The sequence below is a fragment of the Muscardinus avellanarius genome (assembly GCF_963383645.1).
Source record: "Muscardinus avellanarius genome assembly, chromosome: 16".
NCBI lineage: Eukaryota > Metazoa > Chordata > Mammalia > Rodentia > Gliridae > Muscardinus > Muscardinus avellanarius.
In genome coordinates this window covers 14,898,829-14,919,279 of record NC_137802.1, presented here as the reverse complement: position 1 = coordinate 14,919,279, position 20,451 = coordinate 14,898,829, and the positions used below count along the sequence as shown (strand labels likewise).

The following is a 20,451-nucleotide window of genomic DNA, read 5'->3' as shown; positions in this document are numbered from 1 at the left end:
GTCTAACCCCTTGGCAGGCTCTGATCCCGGCCTCCGAGACCCAGGCATCGGCCTTGCCTCGCAGCAGGCTCCGATCCCGGCCTCGCTGGCCCCATCACTGGCCTAACCCCTTGGCAGAGGTTTTTTTTTGGGTGGTACTCGGGGGTGGAACCCAGAGACTTTCTACCTCTGGGCTATACTCCCAGACCTTTTTTATATTTTATTTGGAAACAGGGTCTCACTAGGTTGCTGAGAGCCTCACTAAGTAGCTGAGGCTGGCTTCGAACCCGTGCGGTCCTCCTGTCAAGCGCGGGGATTATAAGCGTGCGCCACCACGCCCGGCTTATAAGTTATCATTTTAAATCCCATTGAAATGTAAGTTATTTAATAGGAAACTCAGTATTGACAAGTTGCACTTTAGGAAGAACATTTTTTGTCATTGCAGATATGACTTTGCTTGACGTATTTGTTCCCCTAGTGAATACTTGTGCTCTTGTTTGCAACATTTTGCAGATTTAAGGCAAGAACTAGCAGTTCGGGAAAGACAACAGGAGGTGACACGGAAGTCGGCTCCCAGCTCCCCGACTCTGGACTGTGAGAAGATGGATTCTGCTGTCCAGGCTTCGCTCTCCTTGCCAGCTACTCCTGTTGGCAAGGGAGCAGAAAACAGTTTCCCTTCACCGAAAGGTTTGTGATGTCTTTTCTTTGAGGCTCTGTTAGATTATCAGCTGAAGAGGGTTTGTTGAAGTAGTAGGTGTAAACAGTAACTAAGGGTTCTATCCTCAGTACCTTAAAAAAAAAAAAAAGTAAAAAATACAAAGGGCTGCCAGGCACGCTTGTAATCCCCACGCTTGGGAGGCGGAGACAGGAGGATTTCGCAGGTTCGAAGCCAGCCGCGCTGGCTTAAGAAACCCTGTTTCTAAAAATAAAATAGGTCTGGGAGTTTAGTCCAGAGGTAGGTTTTCTAGGAACCCCAGTACCACCAAAAAGAAAAAAAAATACAAAGGGCTGGAAATTTGAACGTAAAATGTCTCTGGGTTCAATCCTCAGTACCACCAAAAAAAAAAAAAGTGATTTAGCCTAGTGTTCCATTGAAGCAGGATGAATTGTCTTCCTAGGGCACTCATATGTAGGAAATTAGACAATGGCTGCATTTAAAACAGGAGACAGGAGTAACTTACTAAGCTGAGATTTTAAATAGTAATCTTTTTATTTTGATTGTGGTACTACGGATGGAACCCAGGGCCATTCTACCTCTGAGCTATACTTCCAGCCCTCTTTTTGTTCTTTACTTTGAAACAGGGTCTCATTGAGCTGCAGAGGGCCTCAGTAAGTAGCTGAGGCTGGGCACCAACCTGTGATCCTCCTGTTTCAGCCTCTCAGGTACTGGGATTACAAGCTTGCGCCACCACTCCTGGCAACACAAGGTTTTAAGGGAAGTTTAGTTTTTGGTTATAGCAATAGTATATGTTCATGCATACAGCTTTTTTTTTTTTTTTTGTGGTGCCGTGGATGAATCAAGTGCTTGTACATGGTAGACAAGTACTCTAAAACAGAACCACACTCCAGCCCCATGCAAACAATGTAAAAACACAGAAGAGAAAAAAGAATAAAACCATCTGTGATCTTACAACCTAAAGACAACTCTCCTTAACATTTTGATTTTTTTCCTGTTGTATGTACTTGTGTGTGTTTGTGCATGCCTCTTTGTCACACACAAATTTTGGAATCATACTTAAATCTAGTTTTATTTTTTGCTTTTGCCACTTACTATATTATGGGAAACTAGAGGCTTTTATGTGCAGATGCACAAAGGATCTCCGAGTTACTCTTGAGACATGTGTAAAGATCGGCTCTGGTAGACAGGCCCATTCTGTCCCATGCTCTAGGAACTCATTATCAAAGGTGACATTCTGGGTAACTGCTGGGCTATGCATTGAGAAGAGTCCTTTTCCCGTCAGCCAATGTTTTTATTTATTTTTTATCCAAATAGAAAAATCATTTGGTAACCACTAGATGGAACCTTAGAATGGAATCCGCAAACTCTGTTATGTTTTATTTAGTTCTGAAGTTCACATCCCACCCACTCCTGCCCACTACCATGCTTCTTTCCTTCAAATTGAATCTGTCTGTCGTTCCCCCCCCCCCCCCGCCCTTTTTTTCAGTACTGGGGATCGAACCCAGGGGCCTCCTACCTCTGAGCTGTACCCCTGCCCCTGTTTAAAATTTTTTATTTTGAAACAGGGTCTCACTGAGCTGCCGAGGCTAGGCTTGAAGCTGTAATCCTTCTGTTTTAGCGTCCCAAGATTGGGATTAAAGGTGTATGCCACCACACTGAGCTTCCCTCTGTTTAAATATACGGTTTTGTAGCCAGGTGTGAGGTGAGTTTAGCTAAGGTCTGTGAAGGTGGTATGTAGCCCTGCGGTGGGAGTTACTAATTATACCATACGTGCTGAGTTTGCTGTGGAGCAGGCACTATGTAGATTATAGGTGTCAGCAGAGACTCTCACTGGCAGTTATTTGTGCATTAGAAGTTTTCACAATTACTAAAATCTGAGAACGAACAAAGTTTTGCTTTTATGCTATTAATTCGAATTCTGGAGATTAGTTCTGCACATGTTTTAGTTATTCTCAAATCAGTAGAGTCAAAACCCTCTGTGTCAACAGGACACAGACTGCTCTGGCATAGGATCAGGTGTCAGCTATAAGCAGCATTGACAAATAGATACCTTTAGACTGGAACCTTCTAATAAAGTCCTAATAGGATTTTATTTATTTATTTTATTTATTTTTTATTTTTTTGGTGGTACGGGTGTGGAACCCAGAGGCTTTCTACCTCCGGGCTGTACTCCCAGACCTTTTTATTTTTTTATATTTTATTTGGAAACAGGGTCTCACTAAGTTGCTGAGAGCCTCACTGAGTAGCTGAGGCTGGCTTCGAGCCCGTGCAATCCTCCTGTCTCAGCCTCCCAAGCGCGGGGATTACAAGTGTGCGCCACCATGCCCAGCCCCCTAGTAGGATTTTAAAATGGAGTTGACATTAAAGTTACTCTAGAACAGTATATGTGTAAAAACAATCAAGAAAGATTTTAGCTGGGCGTGGTGGCGCACGCTTGTAATCCCAGCATTTGGGAGGCTGAGACTGGAGGATTGTGGTTTGAAGACAGCCTCAGCTACATAGTGAGGCCCTCTGCAACTCAGTGAGACCCTGTTTCAAAATAAAGAATAAAAAATAAAGCTGGAGCCGGGTGTGGTGGCGCACACTTGTAATCCCAGTGCTTGGGGGGCTGAGACAGGAGGATTGCACAGGTTCGAAGCCAGCCTCAGCTACTTAGTGAGGCTCTCAGCAACTTAGTGACACTCTGTTTCCAAATAAAGTATAAAAAATAGGTCTGGGAGTATAGCTGGGAGGTGGAAAAGCCCCTGGGTTCCACCCCCAGTACCACACACATACAAATAATAAATAAATAAAGCTGGAGGTGTAATTCCGAGGTAGAATGCCTCTGGGTTGCATCCTCAGTACTGCAAAAATAAGTACGTAAGTAAGTAAGTAAATAAATAAATAAATAATTAAAATAGCATACTTTTATTGAAATAGACTAATAATTCAATGACATGGAAATATATTTAAATATTTAAGGAATTCACTCTATAATTATGATGCCATTTTTTTGTGTGTGTGTGGTACTGGGGATTGAACCCAGGGGCATTCTACCTCTGAGCCACACCCCAGCCCAATTTTTTATTCTTTGTTTTGAAATAGGGTCTCACTAAATTGCAGGGGGCCTCACTAAGTAGCTGAGGCTGGCTGCAAACCTGTGATCCTCCTGTCTCAGCCTCCCAAGTACTGGGATTACAAGTGTGTGCCACCATACCCAGCTTTATGATGCCATTTTAGATGAGATATGTTTTCTAAAAGGTATTAGGAGAATTGTTTATATATTTGGAGGACAAAAGATTAGAAACCTACCTATGTCTCAGGCAACTATAAATTACAGATACATTCAGTGACCTAGGCTTTTTTTGTTACTATGCTAGGGACCAGACATAGGGTCTTACCCATACTAGAGCTTTTTAATACAGCCACAGCCTATTCCCAGCCCTTAAGTGATCTAAATGTAAGTCAGGCAGGTGGTTCATGCTTATAATCCCAGTAGGTAGGAGGCTGAGACAGGAGGATTGCAGATTCGCATCCATTCCCAGCAACTTAGTGAGGCTCTGCCATTTAGTGAGAACCTATTTCAAGATAAAAGAATAAAATAGGTCCTGGGCTGGGGTTGTAGCTCAGAGGTAGAATGCCCCTGGATTCCATCCCCAGTAACACACACACACACACACACACACACACACACACACACACACACACCCCTCTAAGGGAAGAAAACAATTTAGAAGAAAAAAAACTAGGAGGAAATGTGGGGAATATTTTTTATAATATTGAGATGGGGGTCACAGGTTTCTTCAAATACAAGGTTTAAAAGATAAATATAGAAAATAAAGAAATAAAAAATAAATGTTACACTGAGCTACACAATACATGTTAAGAGAAAGGGCTGATATCCATAAAGTATAGAGCCCTTGCAAATCAAAGAGCTGAGTAGGAAAAGATGCGAAGAGTAAACAGTTTTCAGAGGCAGAGCTTCAAATGCCTGGTTATTATGGACCTGAAAAGACAGCAAGACACTGGGTGTGGTGCACATGTGTAATCCTAGCATTTGGGAGGCTGAGACAGGAGGATCACAGGTTCAAGTCTATCCTCAGCCATTTAGCAAGACTCCCAGCAACCCAGTGAGACCCTGTTTCAAAATAAAAAGTGCTGGGGCTGTGGTTTGGAGGTAGCACACTCCTGGGTTCTGTTCTCAGTACCTCTCCCCGTGACGTGACTATCAAATTGCCAAACAAGAAAAGTATATATAACCTCTAGTGTTATCGAAGGCACCGCCAAACAGATTGCTGATGCTGGCACGACAATTTTGTCGAGCATTTTGGCAGCGTCTGTTAAGGTGAAAAGATGGGCGTCTCTGATCTAGCAGTTCTGTTTTTAGGAATCTCTTTGCAGAAATACTTACCTGGATGTTTAGGGGTAGATGCCCTTGTAGCAGTACTTGTAATAACTAAAAATTGATGTAGTCTTAATGAGCTGTCAGTTGGAGGATAGTTAAACCTGTTTATGATATTTCTCTTCTCTAGCGTATCCATTGTTTGAAATAGTATAGTTGGATTTGCCGCGTGTCATCAACAGTAAAAATTCCAATGCAAAGGCAACTGCTGATGCCATCCCTCTCCTTTCCTGTTTTTCCAGCTATACCAAATGGTTTTGGAACCAGTCCACTAACTCCTTCTGCAAGGATATCAGCATTAAACATTGTGGGGGATCTCCTGCGGAAAGTAGGGGTGAGTGTTGCGTTATCTATCACTGGGTGTATCCACACCCAGGTTGTATTGAATTGCTTCTTAATTTGAAGTGAGGGGAGAAAGAAGGATAACTTCCTGTGGTTCAAACCGTGATGAAGCTGAGGAGAAAGCGTCCAGTGGCTGGCAGGGCCCAGCGCAGGTGAGCAGCCCTGCGCGGGGCTCGCCTCGGCCTGGCCCTGAGGTTGCCACGGGATGCTCTTCCTGCTCCCCGAGCTGTGGACGGCACCCTGTCCGTGTCTAAAACACTGCCTTCGTGGTCTCCCTGTGTCTCTGACCAGCCTCCAGTACTATTTGTCCCCGTCCTTCATCCTCCACCCTCCCTCTGTGGACGTCAGCTTTGGCCGTGGCGTTACGTATTATTCTATCTTGCTCTCACTCCCCTTGACCACCTCAACTTCAGCACTTTCTCCTTGGCTTTAGCCTTGTATTCCAGAACTGTCTGGCTTTTGAAATGTTAAACTTTCAAAACAAAACTTGTTTTAATTTTTCTGTGTATACAGTTTCTTTTTATATTTTTTGGCGGTACTGGGCTTCCTGGAAACCCTTCTACCTCCGGGCTACACTCCCAGACCTATTTTATACTTTTTATTTGAAAACGGTTCTTAAGCCAGCGAGGCTGGCTCCAAACCTGCGCAATCCTCCTGTCTCCGCCTCCCAAGCGTGGGGATTACAAGCGTGCGCCACCACGCCCGGCTACAGCTTATTTTTTTTGAATCAGTCTTGCTTCTTGCTGTGTTGCCCAGGCTGGTCTTGAACTTCTGGACTTTGGGTCTTCCTGTCTCAGCCTACCGAGTAGCTGGGCCTGCGTGTGCGCCTGCGCCCCGCTTCTTACTCACATGCTCTTTGGCCGCAGCAGGAGTAGCACTCTGACTCCTCCACAGTCGCTGCTCACTTCCTTCCGACTGGTTGTCGATCCCTCAGGTCGTTTACCCTCTCACTGTGGCATAAAGGGCTTGCAGTCGGGAACACACAGACAGTTGGGTACTGGAAATAGTTGTAGGAGCATGTGGATCTATGTTCGCTACTTTATATTTTGCTGAACTGGGGATTGAACCCAGGGACATTCTACCTCCTACCTACACCCCCAGCCCTATATGTTTTTTTTTTTTCTTTTTCTCAGTACTGAGATGGAACCAAGGCGTATTCTACTTCCAAGCTATACCCCTAGCTCTATTTTTTTATTCTTTATTTTGAAATAGGGTTTCACTAAGTTGTAGAGGGCATTACTAAGTAGCTGAGACTGGCTATGAACCTGTGATCCCCTTGTTTCAGCCTCCCACATACTGGGATTACAAGCATGCGCCACTATACCTGGCCCAGCCCTATTTTTTCTTCTTTATTTTGAAACAGGGTCTCACTGAGTTGCAGAGGGCCTCACTAAGTAGCTGAGGCTGGCTGCGAACCTGCAGTTCTCCATGCACAGTGTTACTACTTTAAAGTTAGCATTTTGCTGGGTGTGGTGGCACAGGCTTATAATCCCAGTACTTGGGAGGCTGAGACAGGAGGACGGCAGGTTTGCATCTAGCCTCAGCTACTTAGTGAGGTCCTCTGCAACTTAGTGAGACACTGTTTCAAAATAAAGAACAAAGCATAGGACTGAGGGTATAGCTCGGAGATAGAATGCTTTTGGGTTCAATCCCCAGTAAAACACACACACACACACACACACACACACACACACACACACACACACACAAAACAAAACCAAAGATGTGCTTATTTGCCTTTGATTTGATTCAGTCAACTTTAAGCAGTACAAAGAGTTTAACTTACTTCCTCCCAATTTTATTTTTATATTTTGTTCTTCTGTTGATTATTTTTATAACTTATATAACTGTTTCAGCTTTCGCTTTTTAAAATCAACTTATTAAGTTACTCCTGTCTTAAATGCAGCCAGGCTGGCAGACAGCACTGGCCTGCGGAGGCCTCCCTGGGCTCAAAACATGCAAGGCTTTTGACCTGTGCAGCAGCCATGGGGAGAAGACAGAGCGCGGGCCCTCGTTCTCTTGGCCGTCCCTACTGGACCAGACCAGTGTGCCACACAGGCTGGAGAGCTAGGCCACGTGGGAGGACAGGTTCAGCCTCTGTTCAGAAGCAGGGCAGCAGGTCCCGTGGAGCTGGTGCCCTCAGCCCTCCCGAGCCTGTTCTCTATGCCAGTGAGAGCGCTGGGCATGGGGGAACTAAAGCTAAACCTGCTTCTGGGAAAACAGGTTGGCCACTGTGTTGGCATATTTAGTCTGTGCCCTGTTATTGAGTGGCCAGCAAGCTAAGAAGGATTTTTTTTAACTTTTTTTTTATGTGTGCGGTACTGAGGGTGAAACCCAGGGGCATTGTACCTCTGAGCTACACCCCCAGCCCTATTTTTTATTCTTTATTTTTTGAAACAGGGTCTCATTGAGTTGTGAAGGGCCTTGCTAAGTAGCTGAGGCTGTCCGCCAACTGCAATCCTCTGATCTCCACCTCCCAAATGCTGGGATTACAAGCATGTGTCGCCACGCCCAGCTGGGTTTTTATGTTTTAAAAGTGTTGTAAAGCTGGGCATGGTGGTGCACTCCTGTAATCTCAGTACTTGGGAGTCTAAGACAGGAGGATTGCAGGTTCTAGGCCAGCAGGGCCAATTTTTCTAGACTGTGTTTCAAAATAAAAAAAAGAAAAGGGCTGGGGTGTAGCTTGGAAGTGGAATGCCTCTGCCCTTGGGTTTAATCCCCAGTACCATAAAACAACCCTTCCTTCCTTCCTTCCTTCCTTCCTTCCGTGTGTGCTGCTGGGGATCAAAGCCAGACCCTCACACATGCTAAGTGCATGATCTACTCTACATCTCAGCTTTATCTTCAGCCCTAAGTAACTTGTTTCTGAATTTATTAGAACTATGTCTCAGCTTTCTATTGATTGTGAGTTCTTTGTTGGTCTGAAAATAAAAAAATCAGTTAAGTAGCCTTTATAGTACGATGTGCATGCACACGACACTTACTCTATACTCAGAGAGGAGAACCTGGGCTCTTTGTATTGTTACTCAACAGACGTTTCAAACCTTTTCTCGTTAGCTGGCTTCTACGCCTTTCTTTTCCCTGGGTCTTGAGTTCCTCCTGTTCCTTGCGGTAGAGGCATGCACCTTTTTTGCGCCCTCTTACCTCCCAGCCAAGGTCTCAGCCACTGTCTTTGCTGACTGTCCTGCTGTCCCCCTGGGGCTGCGCCTCTTCCACCCTTGGTCTCCCTGCTTGTTCCCCTGGGCTGGCTCTGCCCGCCCAGCCCCTGCTGCTTTCCGTTTTCTTGCTTGCTTTTGTGCTTTCTTCTTGCTTTTGTGCTTGCAGCTATTTATTCAGAAGTGGCGATGACGGCTGAACTTGGAGTCCTCACATGGTTGACTGGTTGAGCCAAGTCTGTCTATGCGATGTCACCAATCCTTGGGTGTGCGGTCGTCCACCAGTCCCTGTGTACCTTTGTGCATGTTTCCTTTATATAGAACTTCTGTACTGACTTTGTCGACTGCGGGGGACCTGAAGCGCCTTCCCCACATGGCCTGTTCACAGAGGAAATCAAGGCCATCTTACTTGATTTCAGACTTGCTTTCCTCACTGGTTAGTTTCCACCTCTTAGGACCTCAGTAGCCATTCTTCTTTTTGTCTCTGGTGAGAGTGCAGATTGCTGCCCATAGCTAATTGTGTCCATCTGTGCCTTAGATCCCATTCCTTTCAACCATCTTATCTTTTTTTCTCCATGTATAATGTTTATGTATTATACAATATGTATTCTGCATATCCTATGTGCTTTTAATGTAATATTATGTCTTACATATTTGTATATATATTTTTGCTAGCAGTTGGACCCAGGGCCTCGTGCAGCTCAGCACGTTACTCTATCACTGAACTACGCTCTGAGCCCCTTATGTAATTTTGTTAGTCTTAAAAAGGAAAAATAAAAGCAGCTTTTCTTTCCATTTGCACCACATCTCTCTTTAGCCACCACCCTTCTCTCTTCCCTTCACAGCCAGGTTTTTTGAAATTGTACCTACATTTATTGTTAGCATTTAGACCATGCACATATCCACAGACATTCTGGGCTGGGCTCTGTTCCCTGTTGAATCCACTGACACTGCTCCCTGGTGGTCTCAGTGCTGTCAATGCATGCTCTTCTAATTTTATCTGAAATTTCAGCAGTGACCTCTTTGTTCTTTTACCCTGAAATGTCGTCGTCTTCTTTTTTTTAATGTTCAGCAAATCTTTATTTTCACTTTGGGGACCTTTTTGCACCCACATCTTTCAAATAGTACATTGACTTGAAAATATGGTAATGTTATGATTAAACATTTAGCTAGAACAGATGGCGTGGAAGTGTAATATTTAATGCTTGTTAACATGTGGCTCCCCTAAAGCAAAGCCCAGGAAGTGTGGGGCACAGGGAAGGGGAGCAAGGCAGCTAGCGCCCGGGTGGATGATACCCCCATCCCATCACCCCACCGCACTGCCCAGGATGGGAATCCTAGTCGCAGGTAGGAGTGGAGACAGTGGTGCCACCCTGCCAGGGCCAGAGCCTTGCCTGCAAGAGCGCCCCCTGCAGGTGGACATCTGCTTGATTGTCCTTGGACTGGCCACTTTCTGATCCAGAGGGCTGGTCACGTGTCTCTGTTCTTACTAACAGACAGGCCTATGTTTTGTTCGGGATTAATTTTCTTCCAGAGGTAAAAGTTTGCTTACGTTCACGTGTTTGCCAGATCTGATCTTTGTGCTGTTCTCCTGAGTTTTTGCCATTTAAAAGCATGCAGGACAGGAATAAATGTGATGGCCTCGGTCCACAGTTCTGCAACCTCTAGCTCTTTTTCTTTCCTTGTCAGAGCCAGATCCTTTTTCTCCAAAGGCATGCTGCGACTCCTCTAGAACAGGATCCACCATGAGCTCTTTTGGGTTCCCCCGCCATGCCTCTGTGTGGAGACACTGGTGCCTGGACGTTTCTTTAGGTTGCAGAAGGACGTTTCTTTAGGTCCAGCAGCTACAGTTTATGATGTGCTTTATTTGTGCCAAGTGTTCATAAACGCCCTGTCTGTCTCTGCGTTTGTCTTGCTGTGGACGCATCGTTTCTCCTCATCTGTTTCCATGGTGAGAAGGTCTGGTTTATCATCCATCTGATGCTCTAACCGTCCCTGACTTGGCTCATGGGAGCCTCTTCTGGGTGGCTCCTGTGACCTCTGTCGGGGGCTAGTCATTCTGTGGACACTTCCTCCTTTTCTGCACAGACAGGAGGAAGACAGGTGTATCCTGTCCTCACCCTGCTCTGAGTCCTGAGCAGCCATGGCTTCGGAGAGCCCTGGCTCCTCTCGGTGGAGAGTGGCTTGAGAGCCCCCGGCTGCTCTTTGGAAATGTCTTCTTTCCTCTGCTTCCCTGACGCTGTTTCACAGCCGTCCCCACCTTCCTGCCCATTCTTCTTAGTCATCTTGTTGGGTCTTTAGCGGTCTACCCTTTCAGTGTTGGTTATGCTATGAGAGTGTCTTTCATTTTCTGGTTTTATAATCGCAGCCATGGCCTCATCTACCACTGCGTGTGGATAGTCTCCAGGTCTCCAACTCTAGACCACTCTTCCCCTTGAAAAGACCCAGGGCTTGTCTTGCATGTTTCATTGATACCCAAATAAAACTGTCATGTTATAGATGTCAGCAAGTACTGAATGGACAAGTGTCTTCACTGAACGTGCAGAATTCATGGTTCTTGATGTCTACTGCAGATGTGTGTGTATATATATGTCAAGGACAGATCGTTACCTTTACCTTTCTACTTTCTGTCATTGTTTACTGTATGTGTGTGTGTGTGACTGTGACTTCCCGGTCATACAGGGTGTTCCATCTCTGAGCTATAAACCCAGTTTAGTTTTTATTTTGAGACAGTTCCACTACGTTACTCTGCACTTGTCTCCAACCTGTGATCCTCACAGTTCAGCCTCCCACTCACAGGGATTATATTCATGATGCCTTTTGCATAGGAAGGAGGGAGAGGAGAAATAAGTTTCTGTTTGTTTAGTTTTTCTTTCTTAAGTGTACTGAAATTTTGGGGTAGGATGTCCAAATGTTTTTCAAAGTCAGAGCTGTCTTGTCTTCGTATGTAATTTGTGCGTTTCTAATTCTTTAGTGTCATGGATAATAATGGTCTGTATTTTTTGTCTTTTGTTTTTGCCATGGATTCATTTTTCTTTTCTTTCTTTTTTTTGGGTCTGGGGATGGAACCCAGTGGCATTTGACCTCCGAGCTACACCCCCTACCCTATTTTTTTATTCTTTATTTTGAAACAGGGTCTCACTAAGTTGTGGAGGGCCTCACTGAGGCTGTCTGCGAACCATGATCCTCCGGTCTCAGCCTCCCGAATGCTGGGATTACAAGTGTGCGCCACCACACCCAGCTCTCATTTTTCTTTTTTGGGGGTATTATTTGCTTTGGTCAAAGTGTTGATGGGAAAGAGGGAGTGGCTGATGTCTGTACACGTAGAAATAGATGAGAAGCTCCTGTTCCCTTGATGTCATCTATTTATTGGTAGAGCCTGGCATTGCCAGGTGTTGTGACAGGTGCAGAGTAAAGGCACTCAGTTTAGAGGTAAATACTAAAGGTACAAAGGGCCAGTATCATTTGTAGGTGAATTAATTATAGACAGGGTATCAGTTAAACATTTTACAGTATGCTCTCAGAAATACAATGGTTTTTGTTTCCTATGAGGTGTTGTAAGAACTTGCATTAATTCTGATGCAGTGGGAGAAACTAGTGTGAAGAGCCTATAAAAAGAATTGGCTGCCGGGCGTGGTGGGCACGCTTGTAATCCCCCACGCTTGGGAGGCGGAGACAGGAGGATCGCGCAGGTTCGAAGCCAGCCACGCTGGCTTAAGAGACCCTGTTTCCAAATAAAAGAAGTATAAAAGTAGGTCTGGGAGTGTAGCCTGGAGGTAGAAGGGTTTCCAGGAACCACAGTACCGCCAAAAAAAAGAAAGAAAGAAAGAAAGAAAGAAAGAAAGAAATTGGTTGCATTAAAAACTCTCAAGAAATATTTTTGGATTCTCTATAACACTTGCTCCCAACACCCCCCCTCCAATCCAAACGCCAACCAAAAGTTTATATATATATACTTGTATATATACATAATATATACATTATATATACATTATACATTATATATAATATATACTATATATACATTATATATAAATATTATATTATATTATTATTATTATTATTATTATTATTATTATTTTTGCAGGTGTGGAGATGGAACCCAGGGGCATTCTACCTCCGAGCTACACTCCCTGCCCTATTATTTTGAAACAGGGTCTCACTAAGTTGCAGAGGGCCTCACTAAGTAGCTGAGGCTGTCTGCGAACCACGATCCTCTAGTCTCAGCCTCCTGAATGCTGGGATTACAAGTGTGTGCCACCATGCCTGGCTAAAAGTTTATAATTTAGAAACAAATAATATATAGAATCAGAAGACCTGGGGGCTGTCTCTACCTACCTGTGCCACTTTTTTTTTTTTTTAGTTGTAAGATGAGGATTATATCTCTATCCTTCAGTAATATTGACAGGAATATGTAAAATACTCTGAGGGAATCAGGAATCAACAAATTGGGCGTGGTGACGCATGCTTGTAATCCCAGTACTTGGGAGGCTGAGACAGGAGGATCGCAGGTTTGTGGCCAGCCTCAGCAACTTGTGAGGCCCTCTGCAACTTAGTGAGACCCTGTTTCAAAATAAAGAATAAAATAGGACTGGAGGTATAGGTTGGAGGTAGAATGCGTCTCGGTTTAATCCCCAGTACTGAAAAAAAAAAGTTTCCTCTTTCTATTAGGAGGGCCATTGATTATGGCTTGATAAACCACCATTATCAACCTAGAGGGTAAAAGGTTGAGGCTTGAAATAGAAATGATTTGAAATGCAAATTTTTCTGTGCCGCTCTTGTTTTGATAAGCAAATCATTCTTTGTTTCATTTGTAGGCTTTAGAATCCAAATTAGCAGCTTGCAGGAATTTTGCAAAGGACCAAGCATCACGAAAATCCTATATTTCAGGGAATGTTAACTGTGGGGTGATGAACGGCAACGGCACAAAGTTCTCTCGGCCAGGGCACACGTCTTTCTTCGATAAAGGGTAAGTCTTGGATTTTTTTAAGTGATCGTTTTGGAGTAGTAATGTTGCAGATGAAGTCAGCGGATTTTCAGGTCTTGAGAAAGTAAATTCAGTTTGGTAAACCGCTCTGAATCCTGTTCTTATTCACATCTTGGGGGACGGAGATGTGTTGTCCTCTTCCAGTCCCCGTGGAGTCTGTTGCCCTGGGAACTTGGAGTCTGCATCTTCTGTTCTGGGAGACTCTGGGAGCAGAGCTGGGCCTTGGAGATTACACAGGTCTACGCTGTGGTCCCTGTTCTCCAGGTGCTTATCACCTGGGAGACTTGCTTGTCCAATTCTTTTTATGGGCAGAAGAGATCACTGCAGTTCTGTAAGCGCAAACTCTACAGCAAAGCTTATTTGATTTTTTTTTTTTTTGGCACTGGGGATGGAACCCAGGGGCATTCTACCTTCGGGCTACACCCCCAGCCCTATTTTATTCTTTATTTTGAAACAGGGTCTCACTGAGTTGCAAAGGGCCTTATTAAAGTAGCTGAGGCTGTCCGCCAACCGCGATCCTCCTGTCTCAGCCCCCCAAATGATTACAAGCGTGTGCCACCATGCCCGGCTTACCTGAAGGTTTTAGAAAAATACAAAGCCCAGAAGTATTTAGAACCCGATCAAATAGTTCAGGAGATACACTTTTGTATGAAGTGAAGATTTTTTTTTTTGGTGAGAATTGAAATTAAAAAAGAATTGTTTTAAAATTAAAGCAGTGATATTTCCTTATGCAGAAGCCTCAGTCGGTGGAGAAGCATGTAAAAATAACTGTTTTCTGCTTTCACACTATTTTTGTGTTCGTAGGCATATAAAATGCATATTTTTTGTGCATCTGCTATAAGCTTTATGGAACACACTTAACAAGATTATACTTTCCATGTTGCTCTGTGTGTAACGTGCCTGTCATGACCTACAGTGCCAGTATTTGTTAGTGTCAGACAGTTTTCTTGTCTACACACTGCTTGGCTACCCTCTTGTTATAGTCATGGCTTAATATAGAGAACTTGCTAGGGCCTGTGGTCCTGGCTGCTGATCATGTTGGCGGGCAGTAGTTACTGTTACAGTAGCCAGGCCCCTGCTTCTTTGTTATCCTCTCTACTTTGAGTTGTAAGGACAGGTCTTGGTTTTCTGCAGAAGCAATGCAGGTACAACCCTAGGAATTTTCAGTTTCTTAAAGGAAGCTATATTTTCAGGCTGTTCCCAGTAATTGCATCATGATAACGGAGAGCCTGATTTGATACACAGTTCATGCTTAAAAAGAGTCTCCATGTAGTAGCATGTTCTGGTTCACCTCTGTAGCTTAAGAGGATTTTTGAGCCGGGCATGGTGGCGCACGCTTGTAATCCCAGTACTTGGGAGGCTGAGACAGGAGGATCACAGTTCACAGACAGTCTCAGCTACTTAGTGAGGCCCTTTGCAAATAAAGTGAGACCCTGTTTCAAATAAAGAATAAAAAAAAAGGGCTGGGGGTATAGCTTGGAGGTAGAATGCCTGTGGGTTTCATCCCCAGTACTGCAAAAAAAAAAAAAAAAAAAGGATTTTGCTTTGAAGTATACACATTTTATTTAAAGACAATCTATTTAAAGCATGTTCTAACATAATAGTAGATAAGTCAGTACTCTGTCTAATTCTTGGGGCTTTCCAGGTAGGATAAATAACATTTTTCCTCAGGTCTAGGAATTTCAGGCAAACTTGGGTAGTGCCCCTGTTAAATGCTGTCATGGTGCCATAGAATGGATAGATGTTTTTGCATCAGCCATTACCTCAAGTGCTATGGAGAAGGTTTAGCGGAAGTCTTCATGAGTGTTGAAAACAGTGTCTTATTTTTTCTTGCAACTTGTAGTTAGCTCTGGTAGAGTAGTTACTAGTCTCTCTCTAGAACCATATTTCTTGGTGGACCTCAGGCACCTTATGACCCGAGAACAGGCATAAATAAACCAGAACCGGCTTGGCCGGACAGATGCTTCTGTGTCTTCAGGATGGTCACTGTGAGAGAGCGTCACACTGTGCCTTCGGGTTCATGGCTCTGCCTGCCTTCTGCTTGTCTCCCTCCCTTCAGGCAGCACCACGCAGGGGTCACCCAGAGACCACTCCTCTTGGGGAGTGTGGGGGAGCCAGTGTGGGCTTGAAAGCAGGCCTGGCCTTGTGCTCTCTGCCTGGCCCCGCCCCAGGGAGTAGACTGGATATAGTTGTAGGCATTATTTCCTGAATGGAACTGGAAAGTTGCTTCCCTTTAGAACCAGTTCCAGGTTCTACTTGCTTTTGGTTTTAAATTGTACAAATTTCATATGGTACGGTTTCTGCGAAGAATGAAATGGACATTCGTGGGCGGCCCTTGCTCCCGTGCTCAGGTGGTGGATGAGTGGCGTGTGTGCACGCCACAGTGCTGACCTGTGGCTGCTTGGGTGGCGTCTGCCTCGCTGCTGTGCCCCTGGCTGCTCTGCGGTGGCTGTGCTCTCTTCCCACTCCCTGGCTGCTCTGCTTTGCTTCTGGATTTTTACCCTGGGTCTTTGTTCTGCTGACCTTAGTGACTAGATAAAAACCAAGATGGTATGTACCAGCTGCAAGAGGAAGGGGAGGGTAGCCCAGTTCCTGGATCCAGTATTAAATCTGGTAGGCTAAAAGAAAAGTCTATCTTTGTGGAAGTGGGGAAGGGTGTCTTCTTGTTTCAGCACGTGAAAGGCTCTCCATTTTAGAAAGCCCTTGGCAGCCAGGTGTGGGACCACATACCTGTAATCTCAGTACTAAGAAGGCTGAGGCATTAAGGAGGATTGCAGGCTTGAGATTAGCCTCAGCAATTTAGCAAGGCCCTCAGAACTTAGTGAGACCTTGTTTCAAAAGAAATAAAATAAGGCTAGAGGTATAACGTAGAGGCAGAATGCTCCTGGGTTCAATCCCTAGTACCATCAGAAAAAGCCCTTGGCTCTAGAACTTTCCTGGCCTGCCCCTCTCTCCCGAGGAAGATGTCTGTAAGCGCCGTCACTGGAGTTCATAGTGCAACTGAGACCTGTAGGAGGACTGATCCTTTGGGGAAGGAACTCCTCAGTAGGTCTGGGGGCACGTGGGTGTACACGTTCACCCCACCCTTCATAGCAGGCAGACGCAGCGAAGCCGTACCACATAAAACCACCTAAACCGGGTACATTGCTTTGCAGGAGTGAGAAAGCTTCAGTAAATTCTGGTTATTTGGGTGTTTCTTGGAATGAAGATTGTACCTCATCTGCTGTGCCTTGCACTAGTTCTCCCTTCTGTGTCCCCGTCTAGAGTATACAGACTCATGTTGGTGCGGCCACTCGAATACGCTCTAAAGTTTCTTTTCCTCCCATAGCTTTAGTTTCTTACTCTTGGCCTATTTTTGCAGGCTAGTCTGATTTCTTTTGGGCTGTGTGTAGATGGGCATAGGCTGATTTTAGGGTACGTGTGAAAATAGTATTTGTATTATTGTTTAATGTTTTTCCTTTCTTTTATTAGGCAAGAAAAAGTCATATTTCCCACGTTGTTCATGGGTAACTGAATTTGTTTGCTGTGCTCTTTTCCTCTTTCTCAATTATGGTGTGTGGTGGACACATTAACAAACTGGTTTTACTAACTGCATGGGGCTGACTCCGCTTTAACCACTCACAGCCCACGAGTGAGCTTTCACGATCCTGTGTGACTTGACTATATTCCATTACTATCCGCTTAGCTGTCACATCAGTGGACGGGTGTGGTGGCCCAAGCCTGTAGTCCCAGCCACTCAGAAGGCTCAGGCAGGAGTTCAAGGCCAGCCTGGGCAACATAGTGAGACCCTGCCTCAACCAAACAAATCATCAGTGCAGTGGTCCTAGCGGCACTCCTCAGGTGGGCAGGCGCTGTGTGCTGATGTCAGTCCAGGCCCTGGGTTCACATCCCGCCGTCTCCATGGAGATAAGGCTCCTCCTGTCCTCCCATGGCTTTTCTCAAGCCAGGCCCTAATGATAATGGACTCGTTTGCTCTTGTGTTCCTGTACTGAGCTGGAATGGTAGGTAGGGTGAGTGAGAGACGGGCCTGAGGTTTCAGAATTGCTCTGCAGGTACGGCCTGGGCCGAGGACTGGAGCTGCCCGTGAGCCGGGAGACCGAGCCTGGTGTCTCCTGCTCCTCTGAATGAGCTGGAGCAGCCTTCCGGGTTGCGGGCCTCGCCACTCTGGCAGCTGTAGAGTCTCCCTCCTTTGTCTCTGTTGGACTGGATTCCTGGCTGTCAGGCCCTGAGCGTTCATTGGCTCTTTGCCCCCTTTAACTCCATCTGTTGCATTTTACAACTTCCCGAGGCACATAGCTGGGGGTCTCAGGTTTTCAGACCTTGGGTAGAATCCTGAATTTCTTAGGCCTAGAACCTTTTTGTATGCTTGGCTCCTAGATCTCTCTTCCCTGCCTGCTCCTGTGTTCCGTGCCGTGTGGTCCTCTGGGGCATTTCCTGTTGGCCCTTTTGCCCCTGTGGCATCTGGAATCGTCTCTTCTCCTAAACCCTTTTCCTGTTACAGAACCTTGCAGTTCCTGAAGGGGCCTCACCAGACCAGAGTCCCACCTTTAGGGTCTGTGTTCTTCCCTCTCTGGTTTCATTCCCACTTACTGAGTCAGAGAAGGAGTGCTAGGTGGGACCCTGGCGGGCTTCCTCCTCTCTACCCCACTCACCTTTAAGTGAGGAGCTCCGCTTCCATCCCCACAGAGAAACGACTCGCCTCCCTCAGTTCTCCCTGGACGTTCTGCTTGTCTTTCCTAGCAGAGCTGATCCGCAGCAGGAGCCCGAGTGGTTGCTTGCTGCGGGCTGCTGAGTGGCCTGTGGGCCCGACAGCACTGGATGAGCTGGGTAGTGATCGGACCTTCTCAAGCTTTGCTGTCCTGAGCTCTGTACCAGTAAGGGCGAGCTTGATGTTCCCAAGCCCATCTGACTTGAATGCTGGCATCCTCCCCTCGATGGGCACGTGGAGCCACCCCGGGACCCAGCGCCAGGGGGTCCTGGCAGCCGCAGCGCCCCGCTGCTGAGTGTGGGGCTGTCTGCAGCCCAGCTTTGCTGTCACCTCAGCTGCGAAGATTCCCATGTTGGAATGGAGGGTCCCATGTTGGAATGGAGGGTCCCATGTTGGAATGGAGAGTCCCATGTTGGGATGGAGGGTCCCATGTTGGAATGGAGGGTCCCATGTTGGGAGCCTAGGCTGTGTAGCTCGTTCTTTCTCAGGTTTCTGGGGAAGCAGGCAGAGGGGGGTTGTGGGGTGAGTGCTCAGTGACATAGGTTGTGGCCCCAGCCTCAGAGGGCACAGGCATGAAGCCGGGGGAGAATGGGGAAGGATGCTTTAAAGATTTCAAGTGTGTTGAAGCCGAGAAACCAGGTTTCCTTTTGTCCAAAAAGCAATCCAGGCTCTCTCTCACTGAAGTAGGACGTGCGACGGGGAGTCAGAGCCTCTCATTGTTCTTGGGTGCTGTGTGGGTCCTGATTTCAGATTTTAGATATGGACTGTGTCTAGTTTCTTGACACTCTGTTTCTTCAGTAGTCAGTGGTTCTTTGTCAAGTCTCAGCATGCCTGAGATTACATTTACTTCTTCCTCTACAAAACCGTGGCCTTTGTAGGGAATGTGTGACTCCACTTTTCTATTTTGAGAGACCCTCTCTCTGTGAGTCTCTTCAGCTCTCTGAACCCCTCCATGAGCAGGTGGGGGGGGTGGTGGGCAAGCGTGGCGTAGCGTGGCCTTTCCACTGGGCGGCGCCTCTCCGTTTGCTAGTAGGACAGATTGTCCTAGGAAGTTTTCAGGACAGAAAGGCTGAGGTGGCCTCCTGGGAGAGGCCCAGGCCCTCCCTCTCCACTGCTCCCTGTGCTGGCTGCCGGGCGGGTGGGGCTGGGGCTCTCCTTGCCTGGCCTGTGCTGGGCTTGGGCCGGGCTGCCTGTGCTTGACTCTGCAAAGAAAGGCCTGTCTGTCTGACTGCTTGCTATGCAATTTTTAAAAAGTTATTTTTCTCTCCCTTGTTAAGATACTTATGTACATTATAAGAGATTTAGAAAATAAAATAGTAAAGAAAGTTTATCCATGATTCAAAGGGAAGAAAAGTAACTATTGTTAACATTTCCGTCAATGATACATAGCTATATGATTTTATGTACATACGTGTGTATATCCTTCTGTGATATAAATGAGTCTATGTACATTATGCATATGTATGTATTTATATGTACATATGTGTGTATACGTACACATTATACATGTATATATGGAATCCATATTCTGTATGTGTGTGTGTGTGTGTGTGTGTGTGTGTGTGTAAAATTCACACATTCTGCATTCTAGATTTAGCTACGTAGGTAGTAATGTCTGTAAGGGGCTGTAGTGAAGAATCTAGGCTATACACTGTTTACTTTTTCTTTTCTTCACATCATTTAACATACTCCGTTTGGTGGCCTGCTTCTTTCACAGCATCAAACAGATTTGGAATATTTTCCCATGCTATTAGAAAACATGTGAAATGTGTTATTAATGGTGGTGTAACATTTCATTGTTTCATTGTAGTTATTTATTTAACTCCTTACTTAGTGCCAGACAGTTAGGCCTATTCTCTGCAGGAAAGTCAGGCCTGTGGCTGCACTGGCCGGTGTGTCAGGTTGCCACGAAGGGCTGTGCACTTGGTACCCAAGACTGAGCTCTTGGTTCCCTAGGTCCTGATGCTTTCTGGGTAGCTACTCCCCTGGGCTGTCAGCACCCTCCCACGGGCCAGAGGAGGACTATGTAAAAAAGCAAATGAATGTTTCATTGTGTGTAGAATGCTTTTAATGACAGTCTTTCTTTCTCTTCCCCTCCCTCCCTCTCTGCTCGGTCACCCCCACAGGGCGGTAAACGGCTTTGACCCAGCTCCTCCTCCTCCTGGTCTGGGCTCCTCGCGCCCGTCATCAGCACCGGGTATGCTGCCTCTCAGTGTGTGA

At 45.8% G+C, this 20,451-nt stretch overlaps 1 protein-coding gene across 2 annotated transcripts in view; it reads left to right on the top strand.

Annotated features, from left to right (window-relative positions):
* The window catches only part of NDEL1 (nudE neurodevelopment protein 1 like 1), a gene marked incomplete at both ends in the record, with an annotated part of 28,852 nt that extends 8,401 nt beyond the window's left edge, over positions 1-20,451 (top strand). For both annotated transcript variants that reach the window (XM_080712903.1, XM_080712902.1), the window contains 4 exons: positions 493-666; positions 5,282-5,373; positions 13,354-13,505; positions 20,358-20,451. In XM_080712903.1, coding sequence (XP_080569029.1) covers positions 493-666; positions 5,282-5,373; positions 13,354-13,505; positions 20,358-20,451 — 512 coding nt within the window. The remainder of the gene's footprint in view (positions 1-492; positions 667-5,281; positions 5,374-13,353; positions 13,506-20,357) is intronic.